Source organism: Medicago sativa, chromosome 3 (genome assembly GCF_051527215.1).
Source record: "Medicago sativa cultivar Bolivia chromosome 3, Bolivia_mono, whole genome shotgun sequence".
Taxonomy (NCBI): Eukaryota; Viridiplantae; Streptophyta; class Magnoliopsida; order Fabales; family Fabaceae; genus Medicago; species Medicago sativa.
Window position 1 is genome coordinate 41,368,504 of NC_140751.1, and position 20,564 is coordinate 41,389,067.

The 20,564-nt window shown below is 35.2% G+C and overlaps 1 protein-coding gene across 1 annotated transcript; it reads right to left on the reverse strand.

Annotated features, from left to right (window-relative positions):
• Positions 1 to 13,496: 13,496 nt before the first annotated feature.
• Positions 13,497 to 15,940, reverse strand: LOC146937544 (uncharacterized). The gene has a single exon (XM_085751806.1). The coding sequence runs from the start codon at positions 15,880 to 15,882 to the stop codon at positions 14,470 to 14,472; it is 1,413 nt and encodes a 470-aa protein (XP_085607932.1). The 5' UTR covers positions 15,883 to 15,940; the 3' UTR covers positions 13,497 to 14,469.
• Between the last annotated feature and the right edge of the window lie 4,624 nt (positions 15,941 to 20,564).

Genomic DNA, 20,564 nt, shown 5'->3' on the forward strand with positions numbered 1-20,564 from the left:
TATTATGTTACGCAATAAAGGACATCGAGGGACAAATTCAACATTAATATTTATCAAACTTTTAACCATATAGGCTAAAATCTCATTTTTGGGACAATGCTCATTCAAATAATTTCATTTTGCCGAATACAAAACCAAATAGGTTCACATATCATGTTTCGTATCAAAGGAGATCGAGGGACAAGTTCAACCTTTATCAAACTTCTAACCTTATAAGGCTAAAATCTCATTTTCGCGACAAAGTGATTCCAATACTTTCATTTTTCCAAATATTAAACCAAATAAGTTCACATATCATGTTTCGCATCAAGGGACATCGAGGGACAAGTTCACTGTTTATCAAACTTCTAACCACATAGGCTAACATTTCATTTTCGTGACAAGGGTCATTTCAATACTTTCATTTTACCGAATTTCTAACCAAATAGGTTCACATATCATGTTTCACATCAACGGACATCGAGGGACATGTTCAACCTTCATATTTAACAAACATGCAACAATATAAGCTAAAATCTTGTTTTCGCGATAAGGGTCATCTCATTACTTTCTATTTACCAAATTTAAAACAAAATTGGTTCAAATATTATGTTACGCAATAAAGGACATTGAGGGACAAATTCAACATTAATATTTCTCAAACTTTTAACCATATAGGCTAAAATCTCTTTTTTGGGACAATGCTCATTCAAATAATTTCATTTTGCCGAATACAAAACCAAATAGGTTCACATATCATGTTTCGTATCAAAGGAGATCGAGGGACAAGTTCAACCTTTATCAAACTTCTAACCTTATAAGGCTAAAATCTCATTTTGGCGACAAAGTGATTCCAATACTTTCATTTTTCCGAATATAAAACCAAATAAGTTCACATATCATGTTTCGCATCAAGGGACATCGAGGGACAAGTTCACTGTTTATCAAACTTCTAACCACATAGGCTAACATTTCATTTTCGCGACAAGGGTCATTTCAATACTTTCATTTTACCGAATTTCAAACCAAATAGGTTCACATATCATGTTTCGCATCAAGGGACATCGAGGGACATGTTCAACCTTCGTATTTAACAAACAAGCAACAATATAAGCTAAAATCTCGTTTTCGCGATAAGGGTCATCTCATTACTTTCTATTTATCAAATTTAAAACGAAATTGGTTCAAATATTATGTTACGCAATAAAGGACATCGAGGGACAAATTCAACATTAATATTTATCAAACTTTTAACCATATAGGCTAAAATCTCATTTTTGGGACAATGCTCATTCAAATAATTTCATTTTGCCGAATACAAAACCAAATAGGTTCACATATCATGTTTCGTATCAAAGGAGATCGAGGGACAAGTTCAACCTTTATCAAACTTCTAACCTTATAAGGCTAAAATCTCATTTTCGCGACAAAGTGATTCCAATACTTTCATTTTTCCAAATATTAAACCAAATAAGTTCACATATCATGTTTCGCATCAAGGGACATCGAGGGACAAGTTCACTGTTTATCAAACTTCTAACCACATAGGCTAACATTTCATTTTCGTGACAAGGGTCATTTCAATACTTTCATTTTACCGAATTTCTAACCAAATAGGTTCACATATCATGTTTCACATCAACGGACATCGAGGGACATGTTCAACCTTCATATTTAACAAACATGCAACAATATAAGCTAAAATCTCGTTTTCGCGATAAGGGTCATCTCATTACTTTCTATTTACCAAATTTAAAACAAAATTGGTTCAAATATTATGTTACGCAATAAAGGACATCGAGGGACAAATTCAACATTAATATTTCTCAAACTTTTAACCATATAGGCTAAAATCTCTTTTTTGGGACAATGGTCATTCAAATAATTTCATTTTGCCGAATACAAAACCAAATAGGTTCACATATCATGTTTCGTATCAAGGGAGATCGAGGGACAAGTTCAACCTTTATCAAACTTCTAACCATATAGGCTAAAATCTCATTTTCGCGACAAAGTCATTCCAATACTTTCATTTTTCCGAATATAAAACCAAATAGGTTCACATATCATGTTTCGTATCAAGGGAGATCGAGGGACAAGTTCAACCTTTATCAAACTTCTAACCATATAGGCTAAAATCTCATTTTTGCGACAAAGTTATTCCAATACTTTCATTTTTCCGAATATAAAACCAAATAGGTTCACATATCATGTTTCGCATCAAGGGACATCGAGGGACAAGTTTAACCTTTATCAAACTTCTAACCACATAGGCTAACATTTCATTTTCGCGACAAGGGTCATTTCAATACTTTCATTTTACCGAATTTCAAACCAAATAGGTTCACATATCATGTTTCGCATCAAGGGACATCGAGGGACATGTTCAACCTTCGTATTTAACAAACATGCAACAATATTAGCTAAAATCTCGTTTTCGCGATAAGGGTCATCTCATTACTTTCTATTTACCAAATTTAAAACGAAATTTGTTCAAATATTATGTTACGCAATAAAGGACATCGAGGGACAAATTCAACATTAATATTTATCAAACTTTTAACCATATAGGGTAAAATCTCATTTTTGGGACAATGCTCATTCAAATAATTTCATTTTGCCGAATACAAAACCAAATAGGTTCACATATCATGTTTCGTATCAAGGGAGATCGAGGGACAAGTTCAACCTTTATCAAACTTCTAACCATATAAGGCTAAAATCTCATTTTTGCGACAAAGTGATTCCAATACTTTCATTTTTCCGAATATAAAACCAAATAAGTTCACATATCATGTTTCGCATCAAGGAACATCGAGGGACAAGTTCACTGTTTATCAAACTTCTAACCACATAGGCTAACATTTCATTTTCGCGACAAGGGTCATTTCAATACTTTCATTTTACCGAATTTCAAACCAAATAGGTTCACATATCATGTTTCACATCAACGGACATCGAGGGACATGTTCAACCTTCATATTTAACAAACATGCAACAATATAAGCTAAAATCTCGTTTTCGCGATAAGGGTCATCTCATTACTTTCTATTTACCAAATTTAAAACGAAATTGGTTCAAATATTATGTTACGCAATAAAGGACATCGAGGGACAAATTCAACATTAATATTTCTCAAACTTTTAACCATATAGGCTAAAATCTCTTTTTTGGGACAATGGTCATTCAAATAATTTCATTTTGCCGAATACAAAACCAAATAGGTTCACATATCATGTTTCGTATCAAGGGAGATCGAGGGACAAGTTCAACCTTTATCAAACTTCTAACCATATAAGGCTAAAATCTCATTTTTGCGACAAAGTGATTCCAATACTTTCATTTTTCCGAATATAAAACCAAATAAGTTCACATATCATGTTTCGCATCAAGGAACATCGAGGGACAAGTTCACTGTTTATCAAACTTCTAACCACATAGGCTAACATTTCATTTTCGCGACAAGGGTCATTTCAATACTTTCATTTTACCGAATTTCAAACCAAATAGGTTCACATATCATGTTTCACATCAACGGACATCGAGGGACATGTTCAACCTTCATATTTAACAAACATGCAACAATATAAGCTAAAATCTCGTTTTCGCGATAAGGGTCATCTCATTACTTTCTATTTACCAAATTTAAAACGAAATTGGTTCAAATATTATGTTACGCAATAAAGGACATCGAGGGACAAATTCAACATTAATATTTCTCAAACTTTTAACCATATAGGCTAAAATCTCTTTTTTGGGACAATGGTCATTCAAATAATTTCATTTTGCCGAATACAAAACCAAATAGGTTCACATATCATGTTTCGTATCAAAGGAGATCCAGGGACAAGTTCAACCTTTATCAAACTTCTAACCATATAAGGCTAAAATCTCATTTTCGCGACAAAGTGATTCCAATACTTTCATTTTTCCGAATATAAAACCAAATAAGTTCACATATCATGTTTCGCATCAAGGGACATCGAGGGACAAGTTCACTGTTTATCAAACTTCTAACCACATAGGCTAACATTTCATTTTCGTGACAAGGGTCATTTCAATACTTTCATTTTACCGAATTTCTAACCAAATAGGTTCACATATCATGTTTCACATCAACGGACATCGAGGGACATGTTCAACCTTCATATTTAACAAACATGCAACAATATAAGCTAAAATCTCGTTTTCGCGATAAGGGTCATCTCATTACTTTCTATTTACCAAATTTAAAACAAAATTGGTTCAAATATTATGTTACGCAATAAAGGACATCGAGGGACAAATTCAACATTAATATTTCTCAAACTTTTAACCATATAGGCTAAAATCTCTTTTTTGGGACAATGGTCATTCAAATAATTTCATTTTGCCGAATACAAAACCAAATAGGTTCACATATCATGTTTCGTATCAAGGGAGATCGAGGGACAAGTTCAACCTTTATCAAACTTCTAACCATATAGGCTAAAATCTCATTTTCGCGACAAAGTCATTCCAATACTTTCATTTTTCCGAATATAAAACCAAATAGGTTCACATATCATGTTTCGTATCAAGGGAGATCGAGGGACAAGTTCAACCTTTATCAAACTTCTAACCATATAGGCTAAAATCTCATTTTTGCGACAAAGTTATTCCAATACTTTCATTTTTCCGAATATAAAACCAAATAGGTTCACATATCATGTTTCGCATCAAGGGACATCGAGGGACAAGTTTAACCTTTATCAAACTTCTAACCACATAGGCTAACATTTCATTTTCGCGACAAGGGTCATTTCAATACTTTCATTTTACCGAATTTCAAACCAAATAGGTTCACATATCATGTTTCGCATCAAGGGACATCGAGGGACATGTTCAACCTTCGTATTTAACAAACATGCAAGAATATAAGCTAAAATCTCGTTTTCGCGATAAGGGTCATCTCATTACTTTCTATTTACCAAATTTAAAACGAAATTCGTTCAAATATTATGTTACGCAATAAAGGACATCGAGGGACAAATTCAACATTAATATTTATCAAACTTTTAACCATATAGGGTAAAATCTCATTTTTGGGACAATGCTCATTCAAATACTTTCATTTTTCCGAATATAAAACCAAATAGGTTCACATATCATGTTTCGCATCAAGGGACATCGAGGGACATGTTCAACCTTCGTATTTATCAAACATGCAACAATATAAGCTAAAATCTCGTTTTCGCGATAAGGGTCATCTCATTACTTTCTATTTACCAAATTTAAAACGAAATTGGTTCAAATATTATGTTACGCAATAAAGGACATCGAGGGACAAATTCAACATTAATATTTATCAAACTTTTAACCATATAGGCTAAAATCTCATTTTTGGGACAATGCTCATTCAAATAATTTCATTTTGCCAAATACAAAACCAAATAGGTTCACATATCATGTTTCGTATCAAAGGAGATCGAGGGACAAGTTCAACCTTTATCAAACATCTAACCATATAAGGCTAAAATCTCATTTTCGCGACAAAGTGATTCCAATACTTTCATTTTTCCGAATATAAAACCAAATAAGTTCACATATCATGTTTCGCATCAAGGGACATCGAGGGACAAGTTCACTGTTTATCAAACTACTAACCACATAGGCTAACATTTCATTTTCGCGACAAGGGTCATTTCAATACTTTCATTTTACCGAATTTCAAACCAAATAGGTTCACATATCATGTTTCACATCAACGGACATCGAGGGACATGTTCAACCTTCATATTTAACAAACATGCAACAATATAAGCTAAAATCTCGTTTTCGCGATAAGGGTCATCTCATTACTTTCTATTTACCAAATTTAAAACGAAATTGGTTCAAATATTATGTTACGCAATAAAGGACATCGAGGGACAAATTCAACATTAATATTTCTCAAACTTTTAACCATATAGGCTAAAATCTCTTTTTTCGGACAATGGTCATTCAAATAATTTCATTTTGCCGAATACAAAACCAAATAGGTTCACATATCATGTTTCTTATCAAGGGAGATCGAGGGACAAGTCCAACCTTTATCAAACTTCTTACCATATAGGCTAAAATCTCATTTTCGCGACAAAGTCATTCCAATACTTTCATTTTTCCGAATATAAAACCAAATAGGTTCACATATCATGTTTCGTATCAAGGGAGATCGAGGGACAAGTTCAACCTTTATCAAACTTCTAACCATATAGGCTAAAATCTCATTTTTGCGACAAAGTTATTCCAATACTTTCATTTTTCCGAATATAAAACCAAATAGGTTCACATATCATGTTTCGCATCAAGGGACATCGAGGGACAAGTTCACTGTTTATCAAACTTCTAACCACATAGGCTAACATTTCATTTTCGCGACAAGGGTCATTTCAATACTTTCATTTTACCGAATTTCAAACCAAATAGGTTCACATATCATGTTTCGCATCAAGGGACATCGAGGGACATGTTCAACCTTCGTATTTAACAAACATGCAACAATATAAGCTAAAATCTCGTTTTCGCGATAAGGGTCATCTCATTACTTTCTATTTACCAAATTTAAAACGAAATTGGTTCAAATATTATGTTACGCAATAAAGGACATCGAGGGACAAATTCAACATTAATATTTCTCAAACTTTTAACCATATAGGCTAAAATCTCTTTTTTCGGACAATGGTCATTCAAATAATTTCATTTTGCCGAATACAAAACCAAATAGGTTCACATATCATGTTTCTTATCAAGGGAGATCGAGGGACAAGTCCAACCTTTATCAAACTTCTAACCATATAGGCTAAAATCTCATTTTCGCGACAAAGTCATTCCAATACTTTCATTTTTCCGAATATAAAACCAAATAGGTTCACATATCATGTTTCGTATCAAGGGAGATCGAGGGACAAGTTCAACCTTTATCAAACTTCTAACCATATAGGCTAAAATCTCATTTTTGCGACAAAGTTATTCCAATACTTTCATTTTTCCGAATATAAAACCAAATAGGTTCACATATCATGTTTCGCATCAAGGGACATCGAGGGACAAGTTCACTGTTTATCAAACTTCTAACCACATAGGCTAACATTTCATTTTCGCGACAAGGGTCATTTCAATACTTTCATTTTACCGAATTTCAAACCAAATAGGTTCACATATCATGTTTCGCATCAAGGGACATCGAGGGACATGTTCAACCTTCGTATTTAACAAACATGCAACAATATAAGCTAAAATCTCGTTTTCGCGATAAGGGTCATCTCATTACTTTCTATTTACCAAATTTAAAACGAAATTGGTTCAAATATTATGTTACGCAATAAAGGACATCGAGGGACAAATTCAACATTAATATTTATCAAACTTTTAACCATATAGGCTAAAATCTCATTTTTGGGACAATGCTCATTCAAATAATTTCATTTTGCCGAATACAAAACCAAATAGGTTCACATATCATGTTTCGTATCAAGGGAGATCGAGGGACAAGTTCAACCTTTATCAAACTTCTAACCATATAAGGCTAAAATCTCATTTTCGCGATAAAGTGATTCCAATACTTTTATTTTTCCGAATATAAAACCAAATAAGTTCACATATCATGTTTCGCATCAAGGGACATCGAGGGACAAGTTCACTGTTTATCAAACTTCTAACCACATAGGCTAACATTTCATTTTCGCGACAAGGGTCATTTCAATACTTTCATTTTACCGAATGTCAAACCAAATAGGTTCACATATCTTGTTTCACATCAACGGACATCGAGGGACATGTTCAACCTTCATATTTAACAAACATGCAACAATATAAGCTAAAATCTCGTTTTCGCGATAAGGGTCATCTCTGTCGCGTCATTTTTCGGAGATCAAGGCTATTTGATTAGCTTATTGACTCACTTGATCATTTCACGACTGAACATTTAATTTTTAATGAAAAGGGGAAAAAGTTCAAACACCCCATATTTTGAAAAGATTTAGGGTTCGGGGGTTAGTTACATAAAGGGAAGGTGTTAGCACCCTTTATGTCCGTAGTACTCTACGGGAACCTCTTGGTTTTATTTAATTAGTGTGCTATAACTTGCTTATTTTTGAAAAAAGAAAGGGATTTAAAATAGAAAAAGGGAAGACCTAATTATCTACATTTTATTGATTTGGAAGGACAAGTCCCTTGCCTACGTACCCGTGAGGGATCAAAATCACGTAGTTCGTGGTAAAAAAACTGACGTTTGATTGGTTGTGTGTTTTTTATTAGTTTGAAAAAAGGTTTTAAAATGGAAAGCCAAGTGGCGAAAGAATATTTGTTTGTGTTTTTTAATATTAAAGAAAAAATGACTTGAAATATGATTAAATTGATTGAAGTTTAATTAAGGAAAGAAAATAAAAAAATGTCACTTGATTTAAGATCAAGGTTTATTTAGAAAATATTTTTTTGTGTTTTGTTATATTTGCATTTTTTTTGTTGTTTTTTGAATAATAGCTATGCTAAAATTTACACTAACGGAGCATAAAGGAATAAAAGCGTAGGTATTTCATGGTGACGTTGGATCACCACGAAAGCCTTTAACCTAATCTAGAAGCAAAATAAGAGGCATCCACACACGCACGCACACATTCTCCTAAGCTATTACAAAAAAACCTATTTATACATTCTAAGGTCTGCGGAAAGTAAATGACAGAAAAATAAATATGCATGATTTACATTAAGCCTATATTTACATTCTAGATTGGGTGCGAAAATAAAGAATAAATAAATTACATTAAGACCTATTTACACATTCTAAACAGCTGATAAAATAAATGATTGATAATTAAAGATGCTAAAATAAAAAAGAATGTAACATGAATTAAAATGAGACGCAGTGAAATGAAACTAAAATGCATGGACTGTGAACAAACTAGGAACAAAATAATAAAAAATAAAATGCATGTAAAAGAGGGGTGCAGCATCGGCAAACAAGTAAACAGGTTGTGCACGCAGCAAAAGGGATTAAATCTAAACACACAAGCCACGCCCCATGAACTAATCAAACCAGGGAATAGATGATAGCAATCAAAGAGACGCTCCACTGTGAATTTAAACAAAATAGTGTTCTTGTGCACCATCAGCGATGGGATAAGGTAGCAACAAAAAGTATCACAACAGCAATAATATTTGAAATAATATGGAGTGGAATAATATTAAGTAACGTGAAAAGGAATAATATGGAATGATAGGTGCAGCAACATGAAGTAATGGAATTGCAACAGTAGTGTGCAAGTGATTAAGTAGCAATATATAAAATAAAGGAATGGAAATCACATGCAATGAAAACTAACGGGAATTGAAATTGATTAAAAAAAAATTGTAAACAAAGTTCTCAAGGTTGTGTGCTACGTGAATTCCAAAGAAGTAACCTAAGCAAATTGAAATCAAGAATCAATAAAAAACAAAATAAGGGTTCATGAATTTATCATACAATATGGTAGCAAAAAGTTTGGGACAACAATGAATCGTGAAAGCAACGACAACAAGGACCAAGAAACTTACTTCTTACGGCACGACCAATAAAAGTAAAAGAGTGAAACAAACGAAGAAGAGTGTAAGGTCGTCGGAAACGCAACGGCGACAGAGGTATGAGAGGTGCTGGCTTCCGTCGGTTTGGAATTGACTTCTGGATTGATGTTGGTGTTCTATGCGTGTTGCAGGTTGTGATGATTTATCTTTGCAGGTTCTGGATTTTTTTTTTCTTGGACTGTTATGCAGGTTTTTGGTTTTATAGTGACAAGTTTTAGGAATTAGGGTTTGTTGAATGGAAGCAGATAACCAGTAGCTTGGGGAGGAGAATACGTATTTGTTGTTTGCTGCAGATGAGGGTTAGGATGAAAAGGAGCGCGACAGCCTGTGTAGATGTGAACTTGGACCTTTTTTTGACTTTATCAAATAATAAAAAGTAATAATAAATAAATAATAAAAAAACTATGGAGACTTGGACTTTTTCTTTGGACTTATCACAAAATAATAAAAAATAAATAAGGAAAACATAATTATGCATATTTTTTGGATTTGGGCTACTTATCACTTAATAATGAAAATAAAATAGAAAATAAAAATAAAAAAGGATTAACATGTATATCTTTTGGATTTTTTTTTTTATCGGACATGAAAAATAAAATAAATAAAATTGAAAATGAGAAATAAAAAAAATTAAAACTAAAATTCAAATTAAAAGAAGATTAATAAAAGATGGAAGTTTTAACTAAAAATTAAAAAAATGAAAATAAAGAGAGAAAGGGTCCTACTCGGAACCAAACATGAGGTATTTTAAAATACCTCTCTGTCGAAATTTTCACTGAAAAGTTAGAGACCGATCAGGATCGAAAGGCACGTGTCGGTGTATGAATGTAGGATCCTTAGGTCAAAAATTGGGGTATGACAGATGCCCCTATTTAAGTTTCTTCGTCCGGAGATTCGAAGATGGAATCTTTGATTCGATCGGACCGAAGAGACTTAAATACAAAGTACACCAATTTTGGACCTAAGATGCTATGAATGCTTGTGAAATGCTTGTATGAATGCAGGACGACAAAGTTGACTCGACTGAGACGAGAAACAACGACGGGATACCCAAATTCATTGAAGAATGGGATCCGACTCCGCTGGGGGAAGTAGTTTCACTGGGGAAAAGATTGTCTACTACCGTATCGGTTTGAGGCGATAGCTTTAATGAAGACAAGACTTTATAGTGACATCTCTTGGACAACTACGTCGGGGATGACACTTTTGAAATTGACATTGAAATTGATTGAAATTAGAATTGAAATTGAAATAGAAATTGATTAGTGACATCACTAGAACAGCTAACGCTGGGGATAACACTTTTGAACTTGAAATTGAAATTGATTGAAATTGAAATTGAAATTGAAATTGAAATAGAAATTGATTAATGACATCACTGGAACAGCTAACGCTGGGGATGACACTTTTGGACTTGAAATTGAAATTGATTGAAATTGAAATTGAAATTGAAATTGAAATTGATTAGTGACATCACTGGAACAGCTAACGCTGGGGATGACACTTTTGGACTTGAAATTGAAATTGATTGAATTTGAAATTGAAATTGAAATTGAAATTGAAATAGAAATTGATTAGTGACATCACTGGAACAGCCAACGCTGGGGATGACACTTTTGGACTTGAAATTGAAATTGATTGAAATTGAAATTGAAATTGAAATTGAAATTGAAATTGAAATTGAAATAGAAATTGATTAGTGACATCACTGGAACAGCTAACGCTGGGGATGACACTTTTGGACTTGAAATTGAAATTGATTGAAATTGAAATCGAAATTGAAATTGAAATGGAAATAGAAATTGATTAGTGACATCACTGGAACAGCCAACGCTGGGGATGACACTTTTGGACTTGAAATTGATTGTCGACGTTGTGATAGATGCGACCATGTATGAACGATGTTGTGTATGAATGAAAGTAATAATGCGTGAATGTATGAATGGTTGAATGAATATAATGAGTGTATAGACTGGATTGTGACAGATGAATTTGATGAAACGAGACAAGACAGGTAAGATGGAAAGCGGATTGACATCGCAGCACAAACACTCGACAAACATCCTTGGAGATGATATTATTGTGAACCAATCGAGCCGTTGACGAGGTGAAGCCCGACAAAAGGTAGCAACTGATGCCTCCTGGGGAGCAAACCCATTGTTTAACCAAAAGTCTGGAAGAAGTCGCCATTTGTAAATCAGAGCGGAGTGCTTTTCCCCTGGGATGCTTCAACAATCATGTTTTTTTGTATATATTTTTTGAAAATCCCTAACTTTTGCCTGGACCGCCCTTTCGGGTTTTCAGTCCACCGGGAATATATTCTTTTTTTATGCCCCTAATTTTTGCCTGGACCGCCCTTTCGGGTTTTCAGTCCACCGGGACGCTCTCTATTACCTAAGCCGCCTTTTCAGGTTTTCAACTTAGCGAGCTTTGATTTAATTTTTTTCTTTTTTTGTATATTTTTTTGTATTTTTGGACTGTGACAGCATCTTGCTCAAAGCAGAGGTCCTCTCCATTGTGCTTAGCCACGTTTCCCTTTCGGAGTGTAACCGTTCCCGAGGCGGATGTTGATGTACGCTTCAACTACTCACGAGTTCAAAGAGAGTGTGTTTGTTGTTCGCACTTTTCAAAAGATGTAAAAAACAGTTTTGTATTTTGAAAATTTTTGCTTCAAGTATTGCCACCAAAAATAGAAGAAATTTTGAAAATAGAATAAATGAGAGTTCCAAATAAATGGGCACAAGCTCAAATTTGATGAATTGAATGGTGGCCTACCAACGGCGTGGCCCCACGGATCTTTGAAAAATTTGGAAAATGGTAAATATATGGGAAGGGTACATTGAACACAATAACCGTTATACTCCCTGACAACTTTGAATGCCCTTGTTTCGAGTCTTTAATCTGCAGATGCTTCGAATCGGAGGTCTTTGATAGCAAGTATGCCCCAAGCATTGAATCGGAGGTTCTTCGATAGCAGGTATGCCCCATGCATTGAATCGGAGGTTCTTTTGATGACTGGATGCCCCAAGTGGACTGTGCTGACTGATGCAGTTACTTGTCATGATCCTTAACTTTTGCATAGATCGCCCTTTTCGGGTTTTCAATTTATCAGGATAATCATTTTTGTTTATGTCTCTAATTTTTGCCTGGACCGCCCTTTTGGGTTCTCAGTCCACCGAGACGCTCATTTTTGCCTAAGCCGCTTTTTATGATTTGCGACTTATCGAGCTTTTATTCTTTGACAGAGTATTTCTTGACTGCATCGACATTCATGGGACGTGTGAGTTTGTTACCATCCATGATTGTAAGAGTCATTGCACACAAATCTTCATAATTAGGCGTCCACTTGCCCCTGGAGTCGGGTTGGAAAGTAGTACAAAGTACCCTGCTTGAAATTCATGGGGACGAACCTTTTTGTTTAGAAGCTTGTTTCAAACCTCTTTTGATGTATTTGTACAAGGTCGTCATGCGTTTAAATTTGATCAAGCTTGGACTTTAGCAGAACTCCTATTGACGGGACTTCGACCTCCACGGGAAGCACGACCTCCATGTTGTATATTGGGGAAGGAGGGGGGGTTGCCCCTGTTGAAATGTGTACTGAAGTACGATATCCGTGCGAGGAAACGGTAACATCTCATGCCAGTCTTCGTGAGTGACTGCCATCTTCTGAACAATGTTCTTGATTTTTGTTTGCAGCTTTGACGGCTAAGATGCCCCCAGTATGTGAGAGATCTCATTGGGAGTCTCCTCATCCTTCCATACTTCAGCTTCGGATACAGGGAACTCAAAGTTGGAAGAGAGTACATGGTTAATGTGTTCAACGGGTTTATTAATGCATGATTTGATTATTGATTTTGACAAGTATAAGTTATGATTATGCAGATATTTGAGAATGATTACATTTTTTGGTTTTTTGTATTACCATTTTTCCAGAACAAAGCACAAAATAAAAAACAAAGTCGGGATCAAAACGACCTTTTTATTAATGATGAAAATGCTTAAAGCAAAAAGCCCTACACCAGTTCACTTTCGTCTCGGGCAGGACGAAAGGTTTTTTTTTTGAAAAGCAGCAAACAACAAACCAACGCATTATTTGAACAGATAAGTAGTAGAAGGAACATCAAAAACGACCCAAATGTGGCTTGCAAGTCCGAATTCAATCTTCGAAGAGCAATATATTGGCTTCAATAAGCTTCTGGACTTCAATCTTCAAAGAGAGACAGTGCTCAATGTCATGGCCGGGTGCTCCTTGATGAAAGGCACATGAGAGGTCAGGTTGATACCCAACCGGCAATTCGTCGGGCACTCGGGGATGCTTTCTAGTTTGGACAAGGTTCTTCATTAGCAAGATGGGAAGCAGCTCCGCATACGTCATTGGGATTGGGTCAAACTGCATCTTTGGAGCCTGTTGTCGAGGCTGTTGTTGATGTTGGCGTTCGGGCCCTTGCTGGAACTGCGGCTGATTTTGCGAAGCTACCAGTGAAACCACCAGCGTGCTCAATCTCTCTGAATCGGCCTGGAGTGTTGTGATCTCTTGTTCAGACTGATATGTTCACTCTTTTTGTTTGCACGAGTGTTGTAGGTGCGAGTTGGCTTTGGACGAGGACAGTCGGACCACTTTGTGAAACGGGTTGACCCTTTTATGGAAAAGAAATCTTGTGAGACTCGGAATCGAGTTTATGATATGCAAAATGATGCATGATGCTTATGCAAAAATAGACACCTTTTTTTTTTATTTTTTTATCGAAGGACTTATAAAAGCAAATTTGTAAACATCATAATTGAAAAATTCATTGAGCAATTAAAGTATTATAAGATAATTCCCTTCTAACAAAACTGAGCCAAGGGATAGACTCCAAAGTTCATCACAAAAGCTAGAAAATAACATAAAGTGGTGAAACATCTGGGAAACTCTTGAGTTCTTGTAGTAGACTACTCCTCGAAATCTGGGTGCGTCCCTGCGAAGAAATCCATGCACTCCTTCTTGCTGATAAATTGTGCCAGTCTCACACTTTGAGCTTGGATCTGAGCGTTTTTCTCGATCAATTGTCGCTCTTTGTTGAGGAGCTCATGCTTGAGCTGCAGTATTTCCACATCTTTATCCCCTACTTCAGACATAGCTTCTTCGTACTTCCTTTTCCAAGTAGTACACACACGGTTTAAGTCAGCCATTTTCTCTTGGTACTTTTCTTGGGTACTAAGGGGTAGGGGTAAAGGCATTGTTGGAGTGGTTGAGGACAAGTACCTCGGTATAGAGTAAGGCATCATATACTCAGCAGCTCTATCGATTACCCATTGGGTATAGGTTTCATAAGTGAGGTCTGACTTGTCCCCTAATTGATTGCTGTTTTTCCTGTGGATGGTACGCCAAGCTTTCACGAACTGGTCTCTCATACCTTTGCTATCGGTGAGGTTAAGATAGAATGTGCCCTCTAGTGCAATGTTGCAAGGCTTTTCTTTCATAGGATACCCGAACTGTCGTCTAGCTAGGATAGGGTTGTAGCTGATTCCCCCATGAATACCGAGGAGAGGCACATTACCGAAGTCTCCGCATGAGTCAATGATGGTTCCGGTGTCGTAAGCTGGGTTGTACCAAACTACATCAGCTGGAGCAAGGGACATGATTTTTTCGGAGTATATAGATTTGTCTTTGGAGATGTAGAATTGAGGTAGGTGTGAGATGTACCACCTATAGAGTAAAGGTGCACAACAAAGAATGGTTCCGCCCTGCTTATCGGTTCTATGGTGGATGGAGTGGTAAGTATCAGCAAGGAGAGTAGGGACAGGGTTTTTGGTGAGGAAAATTTGGATGGCATTAGCATCGACAAAACCATTAACGTTGGGGAAAAGCACAAGGCCATATATGAGCAAGGCCAGGATGGACCCGAAAGCAACGGTATTCTTTGATGCAGCAAAAATGTTGGCTTTACTGATTAGGAATTTGGAAGTTAGCCCCTGGATTTTCTCTTTCCCTTTGGTAGTGAGGTTATCAGTTATGTCGGATATCTTGAGGTGAAGGGCTTTTGCAATATCTGATGCCTTAGGGGGCCCCTCGAGACCACTGAAAGGTACTATATCAAGTATGGGTAGACCGACTAGATAGGAATATTCTTCAAGGGTGGGGACAAGCTGGTAGTCCGGGAAGGTGAAGCAGTGGAGGAGAGGATCATAGAATTGGACCAAAGTCTTGAGGATCCCTTCGTCGAACTTTGTGTTGAGGATCTTGAGCAACTTCCCATGATGAGCCTGAAAACCTGCTGGATTAGTGATGACATCTCCTAAACTCCTCAAGCTTCCCAGATCTTGGCTTTGGAAGCTATACTTCTTAATACTCCTAGTAGTCATATCTACAATGTTTACAACAAAAACTTGTTTAAGTCCTTCGATATATTTTTTTTTAATGAGAAAAAAGTTTTCATGAATGAATGCATGCATGATTGTGCTAACGCAAACGGTGAAAACATGGTGAGGTTAAGTCCACATGTTGGAGTCAAGGGTAACAACGCCATTTGGTAAGGACTATGGTTTCATTTGCACTTGTAACAAAGGTTCTACCAAGTTCCCAAATTACAACTACCCTTATGAATATATCGGTGTATAGGAATGCTCCTAGTCCAACATAATCCACAAGGAAGTCTAGTTTGAGTGTAGTATCGCGTGACAACTAAAGTCAAGAATGCTCTTGGTTTAGCCACCGCACTACGTCCTAAAACGGCCAAGATGGGTTAAGGGTTACTAAGGTCCACGGCTTCGACGGACACTCACATTGAAAGTAATAACGTCGACATGAATGCTCATGACAACAAGAGTACTACCTTCCGCGAGGCCTCCACCGAGTAGGGTTATCACATGTGCACATGGTCCAAGAATGCTCTTGGTATGACACTATGATTATACCCCGTCCTATCTTATATTTCTCTCAAGTCCGGGTTAGGACTTATCTCACCACTCACGTTTAAGAAAGGAGAAAGAAGAAGGAAGAACAAGTATATACACGAATTTCCATCTTTTATTTTTTTATTTTTTAAGCAAGTTATAGCACAAAATTTAAATAAGACCAAGTTAGGCTCAACCCTCTTAGATAATATCGATCCCCAGTGAAGTCGCCATTTCTGTCGCGTCATTTTTCGGAGATCAAGGCTATTTGATTAGCTTATTGACTCACTTGATCATTTCACGACTGAACATTTAATTTTTAATGAAAAGGGGAAAAAGTTCAAACACCCCATATTTTGAAAAGATTTAGGGTTCGGGGGTTAGTTACATAAAGGGAAGGTGTTAGCACCCTTTATGTCCGTAGTACTCTACGGGAACCTCTTGGTTTTATTTAATTAGTGTGCTATAACTTGCTTATTTTTGAAAAAAGAAAGGGATTTAAAATAGAAAAAGGGAAGACCTAATTATCTACATTTTATTGATTTGGAAGGACAAGTCCCTTGCCTACGTACCCGTGAGGGATCAAAATCACGTAGTTCGTGGTAAAAAAACTGACGTTTGATTGGTTGTGTGTTTTTTATTAGTTTGAAAAAAGGTTTTAAAATGGAAAGCCAAGTGGCGAAAGAATATTTGTTTGTGTTTTTTAATATTAAAGAAAAAATGACTTGAAATATGATTAAATTGATTGAAGTTTAATTAAGGAAAGAAAATAAAAAAACGTCACTTGATTTAAGATCAAGGTTTATTTAGAAAATATTTTTTTGTGTTTTGTTATATTTGCATTTTTTTTGTTGTTTTTTGAATAATAGCTATGCTAAAATTTACACTAACGGAGCATAAAGGAATAAAAGCGTAGGTATTTCATGGTGACGTTGGATCACCACGAAAGCCTTTAACCTAATCTAGAAGCAAAATAAGAGGCATCCACACACGCACGCACACATTCTCCTAAGCTATTACAAAAAAGCCTATTTATACATTCTAAGGTCTGCGGAAAGTAAATGACAGAAAAATAAATATGCATGATTTACATTAAGCCTATATTTACATTCTAGATTGGGTGCGAAAATAAAGAATAAATAAATTACATTAAGACCTATTTACACATTCTAAACAGCTGATAAAATAAAAGATTGATAATTAAAGATGCTAAAATAAAAAAGAATGTAACATGAATTAAAATGAGACGCAGTGAAATGAAACTAAAATGCATGGACTGTGAACAAACTAGGAACAAAATAATAAAAAATAAAATGCATGTAAAAGGGGGGGTGCAGCATCGGCAAACAAGTAAACAGGTTGTGCACGCAGCAAAAGGGATTAAATCTAAACACACAAGCCACGCCCCATGAACTAATCAAACCAGGGAATAGATGATAGCAATCAAAGAGACGCTCCACTGTGAATTTAAACAAAATAGTGTTCTTGTGCACCATCAGCGATGGGATAAGGTAGCAACAAAAAGTATCACAACAGCAATAATATTTGAAATAATATGGAGTGGAATAATATTAAGTAACGTGAAAAGGAATAATATGGAATGATAGGTGCAGCAACATGAAGTAATGGAATTGCAACAGTAGTGTGCAAGTGATTAAGTAGCAATATATAAAATAAAGGAATGGAAATCACATGCAATGAAAACTAACGGGAATTGAAATTGATTAAAAAAAAATTGTAAACAAAGTTCTCAAGGTTGTGTGCTACGTGAATTCCAAAGAAGTAACCTAAGCAAATTGAAATCAAGAATCAATAAAAAACAAAATAAGGGTTCATGAATTTATCATACAATATGGTAGCAAAAAGTTTGGGACAACAATGAATCGTGAAAGCAACGACAACAAGGACCAAGAAACTTACTTCTTACGGCACGACCAATAAAAGTAAAAGAGTGAAACAAACGAAGAAGAGTGTAAGGTCGTCGGAAACGCAACGGCGACAGAGGTATGAGAGGTGCTGGCTTCCGTCGGTTTGGAATTGACTTCTGGATTGATGTTGGTGTTCTATGCGTGTTGCAGGTTGTGATGATTTATCTTTGCAGGTTCTGGATTTTTTTTTTCTTGGACTGTTATGCAGGTTTTTGGTTTTATAGTGACAAGTTTTAGGAATTAGGGTTTGTTGAATGGAAGCAGATAACCAGTAGCTTGGGGAGGAGAATACGTATTTGTTGTTTGCTGCAGATGAGGGTTAGGATGAAAAGGAGCGCGACAGCCTGTGTAGATGTGAACTTGGACCTTTTTTTGACTTTATCAAATAATAAAAAGTAATAATAAATAAATAATAAAAAAACTATGGAGACTTGGACTTTTTCTTTGGACTTATCACAAAATAATAAAAAATAAATAAGGAAAACATAATTATGCATATTTTTTGGATTTGGGCTACTTATCACTTAATAATGAAAATAAAATAGAAAATAAAAATAAAAAAGGATTAACATGTATATCTTTTGGATTTTTTTTTTATCGGACATGAAAAATAAAATAAATAAAATTGAAAATGAGAAATAAAAAAAATTAAAACTAAAATTCAAATTAAAAGAAGATTAATAAAAGATGGAAGTTTTAACTAAAAATTAAAAAAATGAAAATAAAGAGAGAAAGGGTCCTACTCGGAACCAAACATGAGGTATTTTAAAATACCTCTCTGTCGAAATTTTCACTGAAAAGTTAGAGACCGATCAGGATCGAAAGGCACGTGTCGGTGTATGAATGTAGGATCCTTAGGTCAAAAATTGGGGTATGACAATCTCATTACTTTCTATTTACCAAATTTAAAACGAAATTGGTTCAAATATTATGTTACGCAATAAAGGACATCGAGGGACAAATTCAACATTAATATTTATCAAACTTTTAACCATATAGGCTAAAATCTCATTTTTGGGACAATGCTCATTCAAATAATTTCATTTTGCCGAATACAAAACCAAATAGGTTCACATATCATGTTTCGTATCAAGGGAGATCGAGGGACAAGTTCAACCTTTATCAAACTTCTAACCATATAAGGCTAAAATCTCATTTTCGCGATAAAGTGATTCCAATACTTTCATTTTTCCGAATATAAAACCAAATAAGTTCACATATCATGTTTCGCATCAAGGGACATCGAGGGACAAGTTCACTGTTTATCAAACTTCTAACCACATAGGCTAACATTTCATTTTCGCGACAAGGGTCATTTCAATACTTTCATTTTACCGAATGTCAAACCAAATAGGTTCACATATCATGTTTCACATCAACGGACATCGAGGGACATGTTCAACCTTCATATTTAACACACATGCAACAATATAAGCTAAAATCTCGTTTTCGCGATAAGGGTCATCTCATTACTTTCTATTTACCAAATTTAAAACGAAATTGGTTCAAATATTATGTTACGCAATAAAGGACATCGAGGGACAAATTCAACATTAATATTTATCAAACTTTTAACCATATAGGCTAAAATCTCATTCTTGGGACAATGCTCATTCAAATAATTTCATTTTGCCGAATACAAAACCAAATAGGTTCACATATCATGTTTCGTATCAAGGGAGATCGAGGGACAAGTTCAACCTTTATCAAACTTCTAACCATAAAAGGCTAAAATCTCATTTTCGCGACAAAGTGATTCCAATACTTTCATTTTTCCGAATATAAAACCAAATAAGTTCACATATCATGTTTCGCATCAAGGGACATCGAGGGACAAGTTCACTGTTTATCAAACTTCTAACCACATAGGCTAACATTTCATTTTCACGACAAGGGTCATTTCAATACTTTTATTTTACCGAATTTCAAACCAAATAGGTTCACATATCATGTTTCACATCAACGGACATCGAGGGACATGTTCAACCTTCATATTTAACAAACATGCAACAATATAAGCTAAAATCTCGTTTTCGCGATAAGGGTCATCTCATTACTTTCTATTTACCAAATTTAAAACGAAATTGGTTCAAATATTATGTTACGCAATAAAGGACATCGAGGGACAAATTCAACATTAATATTTATCAAACTTTTAACCATATAGGCTAAAATCTCATTTTTGGGACAATGCTCATTCAAATAATTTCATTTTGCCGAATA